Raw genomic sequence first — 23,434 nt, forward strand, 5'->3', positions numbered from 1 at the left:
TACCTTCACTAAACCCTTGCTCAAGTGATTTTTCAAACTGGACATTTAACTACGAGCTACAGAATATCATATAAGGAGAGGATTTTAAAGCCCACTGTTATTTGTTAGTTGTTTTTTAAATACTTAGATCTTTTAACATATGTTATATTTACCTCCTCACTGAATGCTGGCCCTAGCACATTTGGTGCCGTGGTAGCCACCATTTATCAGTTACAACAAGCAGGTTTCTTGACAAGAGTTTTTCAATTGCAAGTCTCTAGCGTCAAGTGTCCACAGACACAAAGGATGTTTGCATCCATATACTTGAAGTCTATTAAAAAAAAAAAAAAAGAGTGGAAGAGATGCCAAAAAAAAAAAAAAAAAAGGCTTATTCAATAAGTGTAGTTCAGACCATTCCTGGTGAAATTATTAAGCCAGGTTTTGGCTTAATAATTGTATCAAAGTATGGGTCGACTTGAAGTACGTTAAAAGCATTTAAGAATTCAAAAGGAAAGTGTTCAGCTTCAACAGGTAAAAATCCCTAATTGCCAGCCCAATGCCATCGAACAGAGTTTGGTACTTACAAAGTTAGTGAAAAAGTGGGATTAAAACCACCGGTATTTCTCTAGAGCAAGAGAGTCGACAAAAACTTTTGAAGTTTTTGTTAAAACCACCCTGTCCAAAGCAGCAAGAGACCATTCTGGGCCACAAAGTTGTGCCTTCTCAGAGTGGAGGCCTGCAACCAAGACTACTCTGCCACAGAAATATTATGCAAAGCAGTACAAGGTTTTGGTTTTAGTTCCTTCTTTCTCTGCTACACCACATCTTCCGTACCTGCCAGCTGGGTATTTGCGAGATTTGCTCCGTCCTGTTATGGGGTTTGTAGACAGCCATCAAATCCATGACTTTGACAGCTCCTTTGATTTATTTAGATGCTATTGCCAATTTAAAGAATCATAAAACCCACACCACGCATGCGAAAACTCTCCTGTGCCAAGCCTTGAAGACCTCCAGACCAGATTGTGAGACAAAAATGAAGGAGACCCAGAGAATCCTGATGTCCTGCCTGCTAACACAGAAAGAACGAATGAATGTCCTTACAATGACCAGTCTCACCAAGACCAGTACTACGTCGACCTGTAAAATCATTGCTAACGCTGTGTCAAGCGTGCGGCTCAGTTCTCCACGAGCAAGGGATGTGATCCTCCTGCCCGTGACGCCTCCGACAAGAAGTCTGCCAGTGTTGCATGAAGTTCCTGCATGAATTCAATTGCCACCTTAGCAAGAAATATTTGCATGTTTTGCCCTGTTTCCTTGAAAATTCTTTGAAGTGCGACAGAGCAAATATCTCCCAGGAAGAGGACTGCATCAAAGGTACCTGGAACTGTCTGCCTTGAGTTTCCTCTTCCCCCTCTCAAGAAAGATTTCGCTCTCTCCCAGCGTAAGCACGGCATTATTAGAAGGCGGGTTGAAGAGCAAGGCAGTTTACTTAGCAAATTTCTTTGCACCATAACAGGGGCAGACAGCAAAAACACCCACGTCCTTTCCAAAGGAGGCTGAGAAAGCCTGCACACGGAGGTGGGTTAACTCCAGCCCTGCGCTCCACGATGCGGTCCTTCTGCAGATGCAACGTAAGAGGTATCAGGAATAACAGCTCTGGCCCACTCCTTGTGAAGTGTATCAGGCTTACTGTGACTGTGTTAGCTTTTCTGAGGAGTATAAATTTATGCTAGAAATGATGCTTATCTGTCGCAGAGATAAGCTGTGGCTCGGGATTTGCTGAAGCAAGGTCTAGCATCTTGTGTTGATGCATGAATCCATGGCTGAGAAACGTGCTTGCCTCTTTAGGGACACATCCTTCCCAGGCTGAGAAGATCGGGATCTCCAAACAGTACAACAGAGAAATACCAGCAAAAGGTAGGTTAGGAAGTAAGTAAGAGCTGGATCTCTAAGCTCACATGATTTTCCCTACATTTACATTTCCCTACATTTACAGGTCTCTTGTGCAGCTTGGTCTCTTGACTGCAGCTTACTGAGCGCAAAAGGGAATTGAAGAATTCCCACTTGCTTCTGATCTCCATCAGTTTTCTATCATAAAAATTATGGATTAAGATGACCAATTTTGGAACACTGACAGCTCCTGTAAAGAAACCAAAGATGAGAAAAGTGCCCACCAATTAAAGAGCCATAGGTAAAGTAACTCCAAAAGCTGTTTAGAAAGCAACATGGGCTCCTGAAGGACTCGCTCTGCTGTCCAAGCAAGCCTGAGGCTCACAGATCCTTAGCACGCTCTAAAAAGGGCTGAAAAGAATAAAAATGCCCTCTTTTGTATTCGGAAGAAAGCAAACAAGGCAGGGGAGATGCGGGACCCCAGCTGACAGATCCCCGGTCTGTACGCCAGCCCTGTGACACCAGGAGACGCTGTGCCTCCCTCAGGGAGGCCGCACAGGACGAGCTCTGGTTCGTAGCTCCACACCAGGTCACCGGCTAATGCTTACGGTGATCTGGCAAGTAACCACTCTTCTGCTTGAAAATACACACCAAGAGGTGACCCAATAAAGAGAAGGTCTCTCTGAGCCCCCGTGGAAACGTAGGCTTCCTCAGCAAGTAGTCATAAAACCGGAGCACTCAGATGCACAAGGAATGACTGAGAAGTGCTTATCCCAACGCTTTCCTTCAGAGAGTAAACCTCTCCTCACACCCCCCATCTCTGCCTTTTACACAGACTTATCCCGTTGGGAAGACCACGCCTGGAGCCCCAGGCTCAATTTTGGGGACCCCATACCAGAGCAGCCGGGCCGGGCACCGCAGTGGGCACAAGGCAATGCCACTCTCTGCAAAACCCCTGCAGGGGCAGCACACGCAGCTAACAGCAAACAGAGCCCAGCCCTCAGGGCCTGTAACAGATACCAAGAACTGGAAAAAAAAAAAAAAAAAAACATTGTGAGAAACTGCTGAAGACAACCCAGATTGATACCAGTATTTAGAGGTAGAGTAACGGGGAGAAAAACGCATGGTTTTACACCAGACCTCACAACTCAGGGCACCTCACTGCACAGAAAGGCACAGAGCTGCCGTCTGCAGCCACTTCTACACGCACAGCACGTGGTTTTACAGCTTTCTGTCTCAGAGAGGTCTGTTCTGCACAGAGGGACAGGCACGAGTATTCCAGATAGAGGAGGGAACTCTCTGTTCCTTAAAAAACAACAAAAAAAAATCTCTTGTTTAATGGACCTGTTGGCCTGCTTCCAAAAGGGAATGGTAACAGTCCCACTGTTTTGAGGCAAAATACCAGAAAACCTGTCAACGAAGTATTTGTAATGGATTTTGAACCTAACAGACGAAGGAAAGCAGTTGTCTGGCTGTTCCAGCTCCCTGTAACAGCTGCGTGGAATAACAACATTTTCAGAAGGATGCAGGCTCCGCACTGCCCGGCTGCTCAGCACTTCCCAATTTGGGATTTCATTTGGAAAAAGTTTGAGTAGAACACATCTACTGCACTCAGCGGGATTTTGGGAACTAGGTACTATGAAAAAACCAGCACAGCTCTAAAAAAGATGCTGAAGTTCTCACAACAATAAATGAGAACTTAGTTTTCAAATACAATTTCTTGCAGTTACACTCTCCATTTTTGTACTGCTGCCTTATCTGAAGAGAAACGTCAACCAACAGAAATTCAGAATTAGTAAAGAATAACAAACAGAAGCTTCAGCGAGCTAATGCTGAATTGCATCCGATCAATAAATTAAACCCCCTTTGTGCCCTAGCTCAGCTGTGATGGCACAGAGATGCCTTACTGCTAAAAAATAATTTCCTTTGCAGGGAATGCTATTGTGAAATAAATGTTAAAACCTAGTGCTCCACAGCTCCACTTGCAAATTCTAAACAGTAATAAATTATGAATTGGCCACTTCAAAAGCCTCTTAAGACCACGTTTTTGTGAAGCCAGCTTCCAGTTATGGCGAGTAAATCAATACACTCCCATCTTCATCTATAAGTAGGGACAACGCTGGCAAGAACTCAGCCAATGTCACCTTCCTACTGCTCGCCCACCGTCAGGACACACGCTGGGAGGAGGAAAATGCAAAGGGGAACATCGCAGCTGGGCACGGCGCTGCGCACAGGGCCAGGAGGGGCAGGCACAGCTCAGAAGGCTCTCACAGGCCCTGGTGAGCGCTGGAAGCCCATCACTCCTGTAGCACACTCCTGTGCGCTCTCTTAATGCTTCCACCTACGTACACCTCGCGGGAACATTCCTGGAGGTCTTTAAAAGACGTTTAGATGTAGAGCTTAGTGATATGGTTTAGTGGAGGACTTGGTAGTGGTAGGTCAGAGGTTGGACTAGGGGATCTTGGAGGTTTCTTCCAGCCTAGGTAATTCTGTGGTTCTGTAACATAAAGGGAAGAGCAGGACAGTGCATCCTGAAGGCTTAACAATTTACTAACAATAAATGAAAAGGTGTAGAAAAAACACACTGGGGGCTCTGAGTAAATAAGAGAAGCAGGAGGAGTCTGAGCTCAGCTACAGAAGAGATATACTACGGTCACTTCAAAAAGCAAGAAAAGAGGCGTCACCAGATAGAAGGAGAAAGCAGTTTGTTGAGCAGCATTTGGTTACTAGATAAATTTTGTTCCATCCATCTACTAATTTATTCCCCAAGCCCGATTTCATCACATCCTACATTATGCAACAACTCAAAGAGAGCCATTTGAGCACTTATCTCCTCTCGCCTTATGATCAGCCTTCAGTTCAGGCTGGGGATGTTTACTTACAGAGCTGGGAGCACCGGGCGCCTCTCTGCGTGACAGCGCTGCCGGGGCTGCCTCCCGCATTAGCGTGGCAAAGCGTTCTCAAGGCCGCTCAAAGCTTCACAAGGATGAAGCTACGGGAGGCCATGGATGCCCAGGGTTGCATTACACAACTGCTACCAGAACCAGTTCCTCTAAACAGGAGTTACCAACACCTAAATGAGGGAGCGGGATGCTTTAATCACCCGCTCAATTCCATATCAAAGAAAGGATGAGAACAGCAGCTGTGTGAATCCGACTGCGTTCATAATGCTAAGCTCCTGCTACAAAAACAATATTAAAGATAATTAAGTAGTTAAAAACAAGCCCTCGGAATCTACAGTAATTTCAACCATTATTAACTGGCGTTTAATAGATGCTTTTTAATACAACAATAACAAGTGACAGTAAGTGTCAAGGACTATTTCCAAACAATATTCATTATGCTGAAAGTAAGGATGAGAGCAAACTTCAATACCACAATAGGTATTCTTTTTTATTTAATGATGTCTCTCTCTCCATTCACTAACAGCAAGCAGAGGGGGAAAACGTGTCCAGAAAACTAGAAACAAAGCAGGTATTTCACTGCATGAGAGAGGCAGAGAATACAAAATACGACTGTATCCTGGGGGCTCTATCTTTGGGGCCCCCAGCACAAGGATGTGGGGCAGTCTGAGCGGGTCCAGAGGAGACCACAAAGGTGATCAGAGGCTGGAGCAGCTCTGCTGTGAAAGAAGGAGGAGAGAGCTGGGGCTGTTCGGCCTGGAGAAGGCTTCAGGGAGACCTCAGTGTGGCTTTTCGGAACTTAAAGCGGGCTTCTAAAAAAGATGGAGATTGACCTTTTGCTCCGTCAGGTATTGACAGGACACAGAGGAATGGTTTTAAACTAAGAGAGGGGAGATTTAGATGAGAGGTTAGGAGGCAATTGTTCACTCAGAGGTGGTGAGGCACAGCCACAGGCTGCCCGGGGATGGATGCCCCATCCCTGCAGGTGCTCAAGGCCAGGTTGGACAAGGCCCTGAGCAACCTGATCTGGGGGGTGGTATCCCTGCCCACGGCAGGGGGTTGGCACTTTGAGGTCCCTCCCAGCCCAAGCCATTCTATTCTGTGAAGCTAACTGTAAGGAATTGTAACGCTGCCACCCAACCCACTGGCACCAGGGGATTTCTGCTCAAATGTCACAGCAGAATTTCAGAAGAGCCCAGTTGGTTTTCATTACTGCTAACAGCACTGTGAAAAGGCCAGGGTAAACCTCAGCTCTGCTGCCTTCTGCCACACCAAGCATGCTCGGAGGCTCCATGGGCAAGGGCTGAGACTGGGCACAGCACCCCAGAGACGTTCTGCAGGGGCTCCAGCATTTGGGCGAGGGCTCCTTCCTGCTCTGGTCAGCACTAACTGCTCTCCACACACAACACATACAGACAGCTGATACAACACCCAAATAACTCCTTCCTCTCGCTGAAAGGCTTCTCTATTTCCCTCCTTCAGCTTGCTCAGCAGCATCACTCGATCTGAATGACCGCACGCCTCCTGCTCCACGCGCCCTACCTGCTTCCAAACGGGGGCTCACAGCTTAAGAAACAACAAAGGGCAAGTCACGGTGCCCAAATAAAAAATGGGGAAAGACAGCTGGTGCCACTTTCACTTCCAAGTTCCCCTTGGGACATCACTGAGTCACGCGCCTGAAAGGAGAACTTTTTTCTTAAAATATCTCTCACAGATGCTTCTAAGAGATTCAAGAACTCTTGCTCCTGGTTGCAGTTCTACACGCAAAACAAAAATCAAACTTCTCCACACGCACCCAAGACCTTTATTTCGGAACACAATTCAAACCCAAACCCTGCCTTCCCTCTCCGTCTCTAGGCACAGGGCCTGGCCAGCAGGAAGGCACGAGGGGAACGGGCCGGGCACACAACACGGCCACTCTCCATGCACCCGGCCAGCCTCAAAGCAATCCCACCAGCCTCAACAACGCCCTTACACTTGCTGGGATGCAATTTAGTACCAGAATTTGTCAGCACACAGAGCAGGAGGCCTGCACAAACTGTCTGTGTCTGATGACTGGCAGCACAGCCCACAGGTCCACAACAACTCCCGCACACAACACGCGTTTGCCAAGTGACACGTCCTGACCTGACGGCTTCGTTAGCCGCGGTTTCTAATGATGCCACGGCTCCAACACAGCTAGGAGGAAGCGACAAACTGGGAAGGGCTGGAAAGGCTTCGGGGCCCCCCAGCACCACCTCAGCTCCAAGCACCCGCTGCACAGCTCTGAGATGCTCTTTGGCCATGGGCAAGTCAGGTACCACAAGAAAAGAGAAATTCCCATTGCTGAAAGTTTTATTTTACTTTTCCAACAGGAGGGTGAGTGTTGAGGAGAAGGGAAAGAGAACAGAAAGGTCTCACACTAGAGCTAGCTTGCAAATATTCCCAAACCTCCGTGACTCACACGGTCGTGCCTGGTGATACCCACGATTTGCCCGTGATGCAGCACTGATTTCTGTAAGGTTCTATTACCTGCCCAAACATTTATCTTGGACATTTTTTTTCCCTGCAAAATAGTATTTCCAATTTGAAAACAAAGCAGTCAAACAGAAAACGGTTGTATTTTAACAGAAAATCTGAAACTTCCATTTGAAATGTAAATTTGCCAGAACATTTTGCATGCAAGAGGAGAGGTTTTTAAACACACAGTTAATCTCTAAGGCAAGACATTCGTGTTATCCAGTGTCTGAACTTAAATGTGCTGGCTGCAAACAGAACTCAATTTGCTTACAAGAAATTGCTTTGTGAATGAAAACTTAACCATTCGTTTTGTACACATGAGAGACTGAACCCACTGAGTAATGCTATTGTGTTCTAAAAGATACTAATATTTAATAATAATTATGTTCTGCTAAAAACTTTACATTCAGCAACACTCCAGGAAGTGCCACGGAGTAACCATACCACTGGTATCCAAATCTCCTTTTCATTACTTATCTTTTTCAATCCCTCCCCCACCTGTAAAGAAACACAAGCAAATCCCCCATCTATACACTATGCAGGCCTAGCTGTAACATTTTACTAGAAGCAGAGCAGAGCTTGATTTAGTGACCCCCACCCCTTGCTCTTCCCTTCTGAGCAGTTACGGGGCTGAGTTAGTTACTCTGTTAACCAACAGGCTCCCCCCGACTCCGCGCTAACTACTCCGTGGTCAGGCATGCGCAATGACTAACCGTAAGGCTGTAACCAGCATCATACTTGGTGGAAAGTAAAAAGCTTACCCTTTCTAAATCAAATCACACAAATATCACAGGCTATGCAGTTCATTGCAATTTAAGAGAAATGGCAAAGCTCATTGCATTTTTTTTTTTAAATTAAACAAGAAAGCAAAACATAGCAGGCAACATGCACAACTATGCTACTTATATCACAACTTGAGTAAACAGGCAATCAAACACAAAAGCTCTCCCCCTCCCGCAGAGATCCTACTGTACAGAAAGCCCGCTTAAGGTGCACTCCTACAATGCAGTTAAGTAGAAGGTTTCAGCAAAGGATGCACAAAAAACATTTAGCAGACTTAACAGTTTGATTAAACAGAGTCCTGAGAGTTTAACAATGTTCAACAGCATACGCATAACATTTACAACAAGAAAGAAGAAAGGCACCTGGAGACATCTGACACTGGGCATGCTCTGCAGGCATCTCAGTGCGCACATGCTCTCTACCAGGTTGGAGCAGCCTAGCCACAAAGACCTTGGCACAGAACACTGCAGGGTGACAAAAAGGAAGGAAGAGAAGAAGCAGTTAGATGCCACAACAAATCACTCAAGGCAGGCAACTCATTAGTACGTTAACGTGGGTACTTATCTACGGCATTTCTACATTCAGCACGAGGTTAGTGGCCAAGGGTAAAATAACGACTGAAGATCCTTTGCAGAAAGCGAGCCGTCCCTCTGCCTTACCAAGGATAACGAGCTCATTTCCCTCGTCCCTCTGCCCTACCAAGGATAACGAGCTCATTTCCCTCGTTTGCAGCCTGCAGGCTTCAGTGCAGGGTGGCAGTGACAACCCCATAGCAGGATGGGAGGTGCGGCAGCACGGGGCCAGAAGCCCAACGATGTGGGTTAAGGGCAGGGGCAAGTCCCCAGAGCATGGTCCTGGGGATTTGGGGGAATTAAGGCTCAGCACCCCACCCCGTCTCATCTTTCCCAAACAATTTGTGCTCATTTGTTCTGACGGCAGAGCCTACGTTAACTCCTGAGGTCACGGTCCATGTATCGGGGCACTGACCCAACCTAAGCGTGTGCTTTAGAAGAGGAAGGCCACCTGGCTAGCTTTGGGCTGCAAGACCAAGTTCTGCTTCCTTAAGACATAGCGTCCTGCTGCTTTAGTGGGTTATGGGGGTGTTATCAGTTACACGTATCCTGTAAGCCAAATTATGCCCTACCACCGTTAATCACTCATACCACCACCCGAGCCCGAAGGAACCAGGCTTCACGACCCGACTCCACGCTGCTGACACTACAAGCGAGGAAAAGTTTGGAAGTGTTTCACTGCTTAAGCTGGAGAAGTTCACTGCAGACAGACCCTGCAGCCCTTTTACAGCTCAGTGATGTTATTCCACAGTTCCTTTTAAGGGTACAATAGTAACTGCACAACCACCAGAGAAAGCTAGAGAAAAGGATTCAATTACCATCACAAAGCCAGCTCCAAAATTTGGCTCTCAGCATTTTTCATGTGGGCTTCCAATTTAGTTGTGAGAAAGCCCAAATCATCACAAGCCAATCCCACAGGTCACAGCTGAAGCAGAATACCCCAGGTGAAGACCTGGGGAGACCCTTGTTGTGCCAGCAGGGAGGGGCAGGAGGGAACCCAGAGCAACTGAGGAATTGATTTCAATTTATTTCAACCTTTATTTCAATTTTTGTTTCATATCTAATGACTAAAACACAAGGAAGTGTAAGACTTCAGTCCCTGTGCTTAAGAGAAATTAAAGCAAAAACAAGACAAGAATGATTCCAGCAGGTAAAAATAAAATTATTAATGCTATATTGCAAGGTCTTTTCCTTCAATATCAAAATAGGCGAGTTTGAGATTATTAAAAGATTCTTTAAAGCTTAAAGAAACAGGAGTTCTCTGTTAGCTACCAATCAACCCAGTAGGTCAGAATCTTAATCTCAATTTCAAGAAGATGGTCAAAAAAAGATTGTGTTTAAAGACAGGGGATGTGCTGTTCAAATCTATTATGATATTGAAGATGTCGGACCTTATTCAGACCTTACAGTTCTACCTGAAAAGCGTACACAGGCACAGAAAGCTTCCTTTCTGCCCCGTGTCATCATTGGATCCTATTTGGCACAGTTTCTCGATGGTGTTTCAACAACACTGACCCATCAATGCTCAGTGCACTTATTAAAGCCTAAAGAAATTTTTGAGTTTTCAAATACAGAGGCCCAGTAAAAACGTTAATTCTGCTCACGTCACTTAGAAGTCACTGATCACGACTCAAAACAGTGTTCTCCCCTAACACCTCCACGTCCAATGCACAGAACCACGTGTGATCAACCTACACGTGCAGACTTGCCAGGTCCCATCAGCCCTCCAGTGGACTTCAGGAGCCCACAAATCACAAGCTAAAAATCGCTGGTTTAGGCCATCAGCCTGTGCTGGCCTTTAGCAATTACTTTCGCTAAGCAAGCTGAATATTAAGAACTTAAGAGAAATGTGGGTAACTCGAGAATCACTTTTTAATTTAGTTCATAACACATTAGACAAGGAGGCCACTTCCATGCCAAGCGTAAGCCACACAAAAACCTCTCCACGGCATTACGAAACCCTAAATAAAAGGATTTCTAAAAACCACTGGACACTTAACTGCAGCAATGCTATTGCACAATCCTACAAATTAAATATTGCATTCTACTTCACACTAAACCAGGAATGTGCAAATATTTGTGTGCCTCACTGACATGTTATTTCTTGACCCTGTCTGCGTATGAGCTGCTGGTTATAAATAAAACCACAGCAGCGTATTAAGGCTTCTAATTTGTGAATAACAAGGACCTGAACTTATACCCTCGCTTTCCACTCGCCTTTCATCAGGATCCCAGGGAGCTGCAGCTCAATTCAATAAAAACTGGGAAAGGGAACAGGAGAAGTACATAAAACTCACTGCAGAGAGTACTGGTCCTAGAGATGGTGGTGCCGGTCCCCAGTGCACTGCAGACAAAAATAGCTAGGTCATCCAGGACAAAAAAGGCAAAAATAAAAAAAAGACCAAACTTTAGGAAGTCAGCTCCTGCTCCACAGATCTCTGTGGCTGAGGCCAGAAGTATGGAATATCTTACTGAAAGGGCTTTTTGTTTGTTTTTAAAAAAAAGTTGCGATACTGAATGAATTTCATGTCAGTGCATAAAGCACGTGGGTGTTTTCCCTGGCTGGTGGGCCTCACATTCAGTGCACATTTACACCAGCACCAGTCGCGCTGGCAGACAAAACCATGGAGGTTAAGATAAAGCCAAACCTCAAGTTTTAAAGCTAATTCTAACTGCAGAGTTTTAGGTGACATATCAAGGCTGCTGTGCTCCTCTGAAGGCAATACTCAGAGGGGAGCAACAAATGGATGCAAGAGGGGCTCTCCAGAGTCACAGCAAGGAGCAAATGATGCTGAAACAATAAATGCAGAGAGAAACCATTGTTCTGCCCTTCTGGATACCTTATGTTTATGTTCAAAAAAATTAATACCTTAATGCTTTGGTAGGCCAGCCTCAGGAACGACCTTTCAAGATTTAGGTTTCAATCTTAAGTCACAAATTGAAAAAAAAAAGTATGCAAAGATTTGAATTTGCATTCCACGCAAAATTTTAAATCTTTAACAGTTAAAAAAAAGGAATATGCTTTTAAGTCTTTCAGGTTAGATGCTAAGAACTTGTTATATGAATAGTAAAGCATGCAGCAATGTTCTGATAAATCAAATTTGGAGGTAATAACTTCTTAGGATAAAGGTTAAAGAATTGAGCAGCCCCTGAACAATGTAAAGTTTCTGTTCGCTTGGGACTTTGCACAGGTGCAGAGCAGCGTTGTGTTAAAGACCTGTAAAATGTCCAGAAACCTTTGGTTTCAGTGCATTTAAAATTAGAACTCACATCCAAACAGAAACATTCACAATTTTATACCAAGTTGGCTCAAGAAATGCATATGGACTAGAGCCTGTGCTCCTGGTGGAGCTAACACACACTTTATGACCAGTGATGGAAACGCTGCGGTGTCACAGTTCAGAAAGCATCAGCACCACGAGGCCTTCTCAGTAGAACTTTCATAAAGTATCATAGCTCTGACCTCAAGCATTTCCACCAAAACTACATCCATTTCCTTTATATAAAATAATTTATGGATTCAAAATGTGTCGTGGGACATTTACAGATTTTGAGATTCTGTTCTTAAGGTTAAAATATCCTTGCTTTTGAAAAGGTTTCTAGACAGTTGAAAAGAGAATGGGGAAGGGAGGTACTTTTGAATTTTGAAGAGAAATACAGAAAAACAAATGAATTGTCTAATAAACTGCATTTTTCAAGAAGCATTGCTAACCATATGCATTCACTCCCTCTGCCACTGCTTTCTTTCTTACACAGTTTATTACACGATCAAAATTGAGCACAAGTACCTAACAAATCATTCAAGTTCCCAAATTCCAAAGTGCTTTTCCCAACTTCCTTGTGAAAACAAAGCAGCTCCTCAGGAAGTTTAGCTCGTGTTCTGCATTTCTTGGAAGTCCTTTCCAACCTTAACAGTTCTACTCTATGATTTCCATAGAGCTATGAATAGATTCAGCCTGGCAGAGTCAGGTACAACCAAAAACCTTCAGCCTTCGCTCTGAACTCCTCACGCTTTTAGTTGTCAGAAACTCATGGGCAACTCTACGTTTGTAATGGGCGTGTGGTTTACTTTGATGTAGGCCCGGACCAACAGAACTGATGCTTTTTTATTTCCATTAGCCCTCTCGATTGATATCACGGGGTAACCGCTGATACTTAAAATGTTCTGTGCCTGCAAGTGACGCAGCCACTGCTAGCTCAGATGAAGTGCTGCACAGAGGGGCAGGCCCACAAGTGCTGCTCGACTTGCAGACAGCCAGGACGTTTTATGCAAGTTTTAGGCTCCCAAGTTAAATTTAGTATCAAGCCCAGATTTCTCAAAAATCTGCATTAAGCTAAATAAAAAAAAATATAAAGCAGTAACGCTGTTCAAAGGCCTTCAGCATTATTTTACACTCAGCAAGGAACAGTTGCCAACTACGCAGCAAGCCCCGGCCCCTTGTGCTAGCTGGGACACCCTCTAGCTCTTACCTGCTGTCGGTACCTTACGCAATTCATTCAAACCATCTGTGAGCAGAACAGTGCTGCAACAACTAGGTATCGGAACAAGTGCTCTGAGTATTGCAAGACATAGAGAATGAAGAGTGTCAAAGTATACTTGTCATTGTGAATATCTGATCGGAAACAAAGTGTGGGGGCATGCACGTAACACGAATAAGCATGTTCCACAAGCGACAGCCTGGCTTGGCACGGTACCACATTCACTGCGCTGCACATTTTGGCACGCTTGGTACCTTTGCTGAGGTACTCTGAAACGAAACAACTGGGATGAGACCAATAGCAGTACTTCATACTCTTTTTCATTTCAAAACCAAGATGTCCCTTGAGAGATGGGTGTGCTCACATGCTCCATACAAGCTGGAAGTGGTGGCATCGCATCACTACCTTTTCCACAGACAAAATGCAATCTCACGTCCAGACTTGAGTGTCTGATTTGGAAGGCTGTCCGAGTACCATTCTTACAATGCATTTCCAAAATGCAAGGAGTTTCTCTCACATGTTCTGCTTTAAGAACAGCTGCATTCTCAGGTCAAGAAAGTTGTCCTTGTACAAAAGATTGAGCTTGCTCTTGGGTTTCTTTCTGTGCTTTGGAGAACTAGGGAAGTTAAAAAGGAGTTTCTTGAAAATAAGTATCGGAGCAGTAAGCTCATCTTCTCTTGTAAAATGCTTTTGATTTTTCCTTTATTGTTAGTAGATCATTCAAAAAATAGGAAACCAATAGCTGAGTCACTCTTGCATTAGAAAAATCTATTCAGAAAAACGATTGCCATTCACATTGCTCAGTGGTACAACCTCCCAATTGTCATTCAAGTTCTGCACGTAAGCTTCTTGCATTTGGAGGAAAACACTAAGTGAGAAATTAGGAAATATAAAGCAAGGCAAATGAGGAGAAATTTATCTGATAAATTATTTTCCATTACCACGCAGTTCTTCTAATAGGGCAATGAATTCACAGAAGCGTGATCAATAATGCAGTCCCGCTCTGCTCCTGAAGATCAAAGTATGCGTTTGCTACAACAAAATGAACGCTACAAAAGGAACACGGATTCAGTGGAGAAGAGATTAAGTGCTTTCTTTGCATATAACAACAACCTTACTCCGTTATAATTTATTCATCAGAATAAGACTCGTGAGATGCAGTACCTTGTTTTCAGGAGGACACAGAAGACTACAGAGAAAACCCTCATACATTTACATTGTAGTCACTCTTCATTGTTAACTGAAAGCAGTCTAAATTTTCCAAAACACACAGTTTTTAGGTTAAGCTTTGCTTCCTTCATACAGTGACACCCCAATTCCAACAATTGCAAAACTTCTGACTTACAGTATTCCTTGCTGCACTAGCACATCCTACATTATATAAAAAAGCCATTTTGAAAGAAAACTGGCTTTCTTACTCTCTTATGCAGGAGGAACAGAGGTGCTACAGACATCTACAGACAGCACTACACCTGCTAATAGTAAATCATAACTGGAAAAAGACCTAGCACTGCCAACTGAAATAGTAGAAACTTTAAAGTAAGTTGAATACTCACGAAACTGTAGATGAAGCTTGCCTAAAACTGTACGAGCTGGCTCAGACTCTTCCTGAATTCAGTTTTCAAGGACAGGGACTAACACAATCTAACAAAAACATTAACCTGATCTAAAAACACAGCCTGGACAAGGCAGCGTGCAGTTTAACTTGCCTAGTTTAAATAAGTATGAATTCCAGGCTTAGTACATAGTAAAATGGTAGATTTGCATTCGGTGTCTGTATTTTAAATGTTGCAGAGGGGCATTTAAACAGCCTTTGAAAGCCAGGTTACATTTTACTTTTAAAAAAACAAGATCCAGAACCCAGACAAGAACTGAGCCTCCAACCTGCACATGCTTCCACGCAGGTTCAGCTGAGCCTTTGGCAGAACTGTTCCGGGTTTCCAACAGCTAAGCACTTCATACAACATTAAATATCCTAACGCTGGGGATCTTAATCAGCAGGAGCACGCAATTACACTTCCCCTTTCACCCACCCCCAGTGTATTTAAATTATTTCCTTGTTTCAGTTTTCATCATTAAAGATGTCGAGATCACTTCTGTCTCCCCGTTCCCTCAGTTCAGAGGAGGGCACGCCCCAAGGGGAAATGCTCCATGGGAAGATTTTATTTCACCGGGTGAAACTGGTCAGCACACGGGACAAACTCAGTTTGATATTAGAACAGACTGCAGGAAATGTGGCAGACTAAGGTTAACAAGCGTTTTCCTTTGATTTTCCCTCAGACTTTTTTTTTTTTTTTTTTTTTTTTTTTTAAGAATTGTACTAGAAAAGCGTGCCCAAGTCTTGTCCACCCTAACCAAATAAAATTCAAGTACTCAGAAAACCAGGCCAGGAAACAACAGTATCCTGTGCACAAATAATTTGTTATAGATGTATTCATCAATTAAATGCAAAGCTAATTTCTGCACAAAATACCACACCAGCAAAACAAACGCGCAGCTAACGCAGTCCGTGATATCAACAGCACCTACAAGAGTTTCTTCTACAGTATGTTAAATACCAAGGCCTTCACATTTGTTTTAATGGCTGTCTACAAGAGAGCACTCAAGCAGCTTAGCGTTATGGCTATTAACATCAGAAGGAATCGAGGCGTACCTGCTTCCTACTAACTTTAGCAATAAGTGGCCGGGTTCATGGAAGTGCTACCTTGGAGTACAGCTGGGCGTTAGGAGGGGTGAATCACACTCACACCAGGTGTTCAAGGCACTTCACTTTTTGCTCTCTCAGCCAGGGATCTGGGAGCCAAACGCCTCCCAGACTCATCCTTACGATATCATCTGGTAGCCTTTTAGTCACGTCAAAGTCTCGGTAAGGGGACTCCAAATACGAGCACGCTCCCCTGCTCTGAAACAAACCTGCTGCAGCTCTGAGGCACCTCCCTGAAACCCTGCCTTAGGGCTGGCTCAGCGCTGCTCTCAACCACCACCACCAGGACTTGCAGTTGAGACCTCGTTAAGGATTTACCAGGCTGACTCCATGCGCTGCCCACAACACCATCTCAAGCGGCACGTCCACGGGGTAAAGCTACTGGGATTCGTAACACAAACAGCTGGAGCGAGTTCCCTAAAGCTCTCATGAGAAAACAGGGCCAGAAATCAGAGCAGATAGCTACTACTCTCTGAACTCCACTGAGAAGTTCAACAAAGCCATTGATAAGGCTGCTTTCTCCCTTCAGAAGCGAGATTTGTCAGCTGTTTGCTCAGTGTCCCTTTATCTGCAGATACTGCTCCCTAGCTCTGCAGGTCCTAGGGCCGTCCTGCAGGGCAGACCTGCACTTCCCTACTGAGGTGTGTGTTCACTGGCTGGGCCTTCTCTTACTCTAAACTCGCCTCAGCAGCTACCTGGGTGAGCTCTAGTATGTAAGGGACATGAAGCAGTTAAAGCAGGATACTGAATTTGCGGACAAACTCATCTAAGCAGAAGCAGCAAGAGATAGTACAGGGTGACTTCTTACCTGAAACTTTGTTTCTGGGCTTCAGATCCACCAATCCAGAATGAAAGGGGATTCGAATGGGTTTTCCTTCTCAGACTTGTCTGTTAAAAGAGAGCAGCCAATCATCTTCAGCTTGGTGCACCTACTGCTTTCGTGAACGAAATCCCCATCACGTACTGCTAGCGCTGTTAGACGAGCAGCCTACACACCCTGCCGGTCCGCAACGACTGCGTTAGTGGGGTCATCGGATTGGTGGATCTAAGACAGAGAAACGGGCTCACGGACCAGAAATCGCTCTGTCCCGCACCCTGCGTCAACCCATCCCAAAACAAGGGTGTTGGGCAGCAGCTCGCTTGGCCAAGATTAAGGAAGACGAGAAGAAACTACAGGGCAAACAGCAGAGCAAACGCTAAAGCTTCGTCCTCCGCTCCAAGGACCGCTAGAGTGGCAGCACACAGCTTTGCGAAGCACCTCCACTTCTCCTCACTGCCATCCACGTGCTCTAGAGCACATCACTGCCCTGATTCTCTGCCTTTTTCCAGACCCAGAGTGATCTGACTTCCCTTATGTACCAGCTGCGCAAAGATGGAGCCTTCAAGACACGACCTGAAGGCGAGCACTGACTTCAGGAGCTCCTCAGCATCGCTGCGGCTCTGCAGCAGGTCCTGCACCCAGGAGCAAGGTGAGGCACGCTCCCCCTGAGCGAGGTAAGGGAAAGCTGCCCCTCACTAAGCGAGATGGCGAAGGGGCTTCAGCCAGCACTTCAGCAGCGTGCTCAGAGTCAAGAACGACGGATGTGAAGTGGCTTTGGCTGCAACACCTACGAGAAGGAAGCCAGCAGAAGCGCACACTGTGCCCGTGCCAGAACTAAGAGCAAAAGCCTATCCAAAAGTGAGGAGGCTGCGAGCCTCCCAGCCACATCTCCTAACGGCTTGGGCCAGACCTACAGAAGGACCTCCCCTATCAGGGACAGCACTCCCTAGAACACTGCTGCAGTATCCAGAGAAGGACAGGTCAACACCGCCTCTCCCACCTTCCCTCTCCTCTCCAGTCCCTCCAGAGAACTGAACCAAGCGTTCCTCGGCCTCCACAACAGTGCCCTGTGCCTCGAGACAGGAGCTGCAAGGAGAAGGATGGAGAAGAGTTATGGGCACGGCTGTCCAGAGCTCCCCGAAGAAAGGAGCATCTTCACCGAGGGTGACTGGTAAGGTAACAGCTACAGGGCAACATTTCAAGGGCAGAGCAGGGCTGTAAGTCTGACACCGTGCCCAATCTATGAATTTTAAGGCTGCCAAGTAAAGCGCTAAGATGTCAAGGCATATGACTCAGAATTTAAGAGCATAATATAGCTCAGTAACAAGACAGCTATCAAAATTATATAAATGTGCTGATTTGCTAAGTCAACGGAGCCAGCAGGATGGTAGAAGGAGAGGCAGGGAGTGTGACAGCACTGGTCTGATTTTTCTCTTGGAAGCAGCGGAGCGATGGAGACAGCCCCGCTATCACGTTTCCCTGGCTAGTCCTTCGCTGCCCAGATAGAACTGCTTCAAAGATTCTCTCTCAAACACAAGCTGTAATTGTAACTTCAGTTTTGCAAACAGATTCCGAACGTAGATTTCCACAAAGCTGCGTGTATTTTTGTCCGAGACCCTGCAATTGGCATGACTTGACAGAAGATTTGAACAGAGCGGCATTGTGCAAGCCGCTCTGACGTAGCCACACGTCCCAGAAGGGCACACGATGCGAGTCGTCACCATTTGGGGGCCAAAATTCCCTACGCAACGACTCGCAGCAACCGGAAACTTACAGCGCGGCCACGCAGCTCCTAAGGCTGAACATACAGCTGCCTGTCTGCCCCAACTCTTCTCAGTGCTGCACGGCTAAAAGTTGACCCCAAAAGGTTTGTACTGGTTCACACTGAAGGCACGTCGGTCCCTGTTCCTGGCAGGGGGCAGGTACCTACCTACATCTTAGAGATTTCTGTCTGCATGTGTAGGAAAGCGGGCCTGGGAAGCAGAATTGTTCTTCAGTTCCCTACAGAAATTTCAGTTTTGCAGGGTACAAGCAGAGGGATGCAACTCCTGGGGGATGTGGATAAACCGAGCAATGAAGAAACACCACGCCTCCAAACGCTCCCGTTGTTAATTTCGCCTGTATGAGAAGCAAAGTAAGTTTCCAAAAAGTCAGCACTTTTTTTGTTATTAAAGCACAAAAGGCACTGCATTATTTTTGCATTATCTGGTCTCAGTCACGCACCGCTCATAGTGGGAAATGTGTGAAAGTAATAGAGGAAAATGGAGTAGGCTGTCAGATGTCACACCACGGAGCTCAGAAATACGCCAAGAAACTGGGGAAGGAAGGGATTTTCCAGAAAAAGTGGATTTTCTGTGAACACCGAAGCATTATCAATACCATGGAAATCAAACTGCGAAATCAGATTACATAACGAACAGCGGCATTAGTGCGAAGAAATCATCCCGAGAAGACAGCTGGAATGTAAGTATTGTTATTAATCAGCATTAGTTTAACCAACCCGGCACAGATTCTCCTTTCCCTTCAATTTATTTTCTGCCTTGCAACGACAACAAGAACGCGACTTGCCACCGAGCAGCCCTCTCGCAGCCACGGTCTCTTATTTTCTCCCACACATCGTTTGTCTCCCCTTGGCACGTTTGCCACAAGCCCCATTTCGTTCCGCGCCGCTGCACGAGCACCCCGAGCAGCGCAGGAAGCTGAAACTGAAAACGCAAAAGCCAAACGGTGACCTCTAAACTCCACGGCAATAAAACGTAACACATCAAAAACACACAACGTGCTGATTGAACAAGTGGCGGAGGCGGTTCAGAAAACACAGACGAAACCAAAACGTCCGGCCAGCCTTCGGCGGACACCGCCAGGCCTCCCTACGGCACAGCCTGCAAGAAGCCGGCCCGGTTTGGTGTGCCGGGGTGCTGGGGCAATGCTCACCGCTCACCCACATTTTTAGCAACATGAACGCCTCGAAGGGACGCAGTCGGCGCGGTCTGGGAGGCACAAACGGCGCGGGTGCGTTTTTATGGCTTTTTGCAGGAGCGCCCCAACAGCCCGTCCGTCAGAGGGGCACTGCAGCGCACCACGAGGTGCCACCCCCTCCCCGGTGGCAGCCAGGCACCGCGTTTCTGAGCCTAATTCAGGGCCCGCAGGCAGCACGGCACCTTCCCAGTACCCAAGGAGCCCAGAGGCTCTGCAGTTACCCGCGCTTTTTGGGCAACGAGGTCACTTCACCTGCCGCTCCGCGTTTGCTCGCTGCTGTTACAAAGGCTGGCAGATTTAGTAACGCTGGATAATTTAACTGAATCGAGGGAAAAATCTCCTTCTCAAATGAGATTTAGCGAGCCCTCGGTGAAACACAAGCATTTGGTTTCCCAAAAAAACTGCAGATTTCCCTTACTGAGGGCTAGGAGAGATTTCAGATCAGAGCTTTCCCTACAAGGGGAACACGTGCAGTTCTCCTTCATCTGGGCAAACCGACGGCTGCCGCCGTACAAATCCCTGCTTCAGATGAGTTTATTTTTAATTTGCAACCTCTGTTCCGCATCCCTGTGTTCGCCGCATCCCCTCTTCCCTTCGCCAGCCCGCTGCCCCCCTCAGCCCATTGTTTTATCTAACCCTTCCCCAAAGATACAGCTTTCCACACTTCTTTGTCTACTTCCCTCATTTCATCATCACTCTGCTGGCTCTGAATTCAGTTGCCTAGCTCTAATTCATTTTCTTAAGCTCTTCCTTCCCATTTTCTGCACCGCTGCCAAAGTCACAGCAATCTACTCGCTTTATATATTCCTCCTTCCTCTTACAGGCACTCTGAAGCGCGGCTGTCACTCTGATGGCCTCTGCAGCAGCACAGCCCTTAAATCCGCTGCCCCGAAGGCTCCTCCGTGCCCTCCAAGCAGCCTCCTCACCAGCCACCGCCTCCCGAGACACCCGCTCGAGCCATTTCCCTTTCCCCCCCCCAGTATGAAACAGTTTGACACGCTTTTCACTGCACGCTTTAAGGCCTGGCATGCAGCTCGCAACGCTGCTCGTTTAGCTAATGAAGATTAAAAAAAGCCAGCTGCAAGGCACGCTCTGCTAGCCCAGCGGAGAAAGCACAGCCAGCAGCTCGTGCGACGTTTGTGAACCTGCGCAGGAGCTGCCCGTCTGCCCCCAGCCTGACGAAGATGTGAGCGGTGACATTTGAGCCACAACAGTACCGCCTTTGTTCCGGATGCAAATCCCATCACTGCCCAGTCCATCTGGATCTCTATCGCCACTGAAGTCAACTCTTTGAAGGATTCCTCTGAGAGGAATCAGAAAAACTTAACCAAGTGCAACTGTCTGCTTGGCTTGTGCCGACTGAGACAGGGGGGCACGCTCCTACCAAGACACGTGCAGCAGGCGTCTTTCAGCCTCCAAGCAGAACGCTGCCATTTGTTTTGCCCTGAACAACTGCACAGAGTTTGGGGCACAGCCTCGGCCAGCTGCAGTAACCCTCGGAGCTGCAGGCACCAGTGGCACGGCCCGGGCCAAGCGGCTGCTGGCACAGCGCTCCTGGGCACAGCGCTTCGCTCCGGGACATCACCTGCGGAACGTGAGGGCCGGCAGCTCCCGTGCAAGCTCCGCCAGGAGAAACCAAAAGGCTTTTGGCGAGATACTCGATTGTAGTTCTTCATTTATTATTTACTGAGGCACTTCAACGCCGCTGGACACTTAGGAGACACTCTAGCCAACAAAGGCAAAACCCTTTCCGCATGCGTAGCGTTAAGGCACGGCTGGCAGACGCTGCTCACGAGCCTGGCAGGGCGCTTCCCAGGCAGGGCCTTCCCACAGCGCTGGGCTGAATTCAATCTGCCAACGCTGCAGCAGAGGGATCTGTGCTCGGGGAGCATCAAGGACACGGCAGGCAGGCAGCTGCTAACGGGCTCGGTGAGCGGGCGGATTCACACCCGCTGCCTCCCCGAGGTGCCGGTGGGCACAGGAGGCTGGGAGCTGGGCTGTCACGCTCGGGATGCGCACGGTTCCACCCCTGTCTGTGTAACTTTTTAACCTGTATGAAAAAATGTATTTTTCATACCTCTGAACTCTTCTACAACCACATCAAGGCGAACTAAGAGGCTCATTATCCCCTGCTTTGAAAGCCTGCTGGTAAAACAAAGGCACGGTTAGGTGAAGCTCTCTGAGAACACGGGGACACGAGGCTCTTATCGAGCGCTCGAGACAAACGCGTACCGGGGGGGTTGAACAGCACAGATTTCCTAAACTGCTCTGAACTTATAGGTAAAAAAAGGTGTTCCACAAACCGGCATTGGTACCTCACCTTCAGCAAGGATAAAGGTTGATGCTTCAGAAGAGCAAAAAGGTCAGCGTTACCTAATTCCACAGAGAAAAATCACAACCAGCGGAAGAAAGAGCCCTTCCAGCAGCGTGGCTAGCCCCCATCTGGTCTGGATTACCTCCTCCCTCCTCCTTTCCTAACGGTTTGCCCACTCGCACAGAGCAGTAAGCCCAGACGGCGCAGTGCTCAGGTGCCTCAGCAGAGCACCTGCCCGCCTGACCCCGGCCCTCCCGAAGTCACAAGTCAGCCCTGGTGGCCCCAAGCCTCCTGAACTCGTGGGCACAGGCAGCGGGGACCTCCCTGGGGAGGCCGATACCATCTACAAATGAAATGCCCTAACTAAATCACGGGCTCACCACCACTGGGAAGGCTGGACAGCGTGATTTACAGAGCCAGAACCACATATCGCCAGCCTTAAGCTGCCCTAGGAGGAGAGCGACTGCGGCACGCCAGCGAGAACCTCGCACGGCAAATGGAAGTTGTCACTCTAAAACCTTAAAATATTTCTCTTAGATTCCAGCTTTAAAAATAGACCGGCATTATTTCCATGAGTGATTTTTCTTTAAATAAATGCAAATGATCCATCCAGCGCAGGAATGGTTGAGGGCTGGAACACCCTGTTCTGAAACTTTTGGGCCATTCACATGTTGACTCGCTCCCTCCTGTTTCTCAGCCACTCAGAGCTGCACTGTACTCGTCCCTCCGAGCCCCTGCACCACACATTTGCACCTCTGTGACTCGGGGCTCATCCCTGGCCTCGGAGGGCAGTGACCAAGCACCAAAACACAACCTCCTGTGGCAGAGAGGCACAAAAAGCCTTGCCTGTAGTGAGCAGCACCCACATCTTCTTCCTGGCGATGCCATCCTCTAACAGGAGTGCATCCCGTTAGGGCTTACCCATTAGGATCATCCCTGCCTTTGGGATATTCCCTGCTGCCCTTCACAGCTGACAGAGGAGCCTGCACCAAACACTGAGATCCCTGTGAGCTCTGTCGCTATCGCCTCTCCTCCTGCCCTGCTGCCCTACAGACACGGTGCAGAGCATCTCATCTGCTGCAGCACGCGGGCACCCAGCCTTCGGGCCACGTCTCTGGTTCCAAACAGCTTCCAGGGACTCGAGGGAAGCTGGTGCACTTAAACACAAGTGGTTCTAGGCAAGCCCTCACTAAGGCTGAAATGAAATTCAACCATCACCTACATTTTGCAAATATTGTCTGCTGTGGGGAACTACAGAATTAACTGCTCATCCTACTAAAATTTGACAATTAATGCGTTTTGAAAAAGAGAAAAATATGTTTCTTCAAGTTTCTTCTACATAATAAAGATCTTAATACCCAGTGAGCATTCGCCTTTACAGCAGCGCATCTCCTAGATGCAGCTGTAAATGGGGGATGCCACCACCAGCAGCGCTCAGAAGTTGTGTTTGCTTCTGCCAGCTTGGCCAAACCCAGACAAGGCTGGTAAAAAGGCTCACAACAGAGACGAGCA

General features: G+C 47.1%; 1 protein-coding gene across 5 annotated transcripts in view; it reads right to left on the reverse strand.

The window, feature by feature from the left end:
* Positions 1-23,434, reverse strand: part of FBXW11 (F-box and WD repeat domain containing 11) — a 70,963-nt gene that overhangs the window by 46,574 nt on the left and 955 nt on the right. The window contains exons 2-4 of one of the 5 annotated variants that reach the window (XM_032196735.1): positions 16,618-16,697; positions 14,047-14,154; positions 8,417-8,518 (exon numbers count right to left, since the gene is read on the reverse strand). The exons of 1 other annotated variant lie outside the window; for it this stretch is intronic. In XM_032196735.1, the coding sequence (XP_032052626.1) occupies positions 8,417-8,467 (51 nt within the window). In that variant the 5' untranslated portion in view covers positions 8,468-8,518; positions 14,047-14,154; positions 16,618-16,697. The remainder of the gene's footprint in view (positions 1-8,416; positions 8,519-14,046; positions 14,155-16,617; positions 16,698-23,434) is intronic. 3 more of the 5 variants (XM_032196738.1, XM_032196732.1, XM_032196737.1) reach the window with 3 other exon arrangements.

The sequence above is a fragment of the Aythya fuligula genome, chromosome 14, assembly GCF_009819795.1.
Source record: "Aythya fuligula isolate bAytFul2 chromosome 14, bAytFul2.pri, whole genome shotgun sequence".
Taxonomy (NCBI): domain Eukaryota; kingdom Metazoa; phylum Chordata; class Aves; order Anseriformes; family Anatidae; genus Aythya; species Aythya fuligula.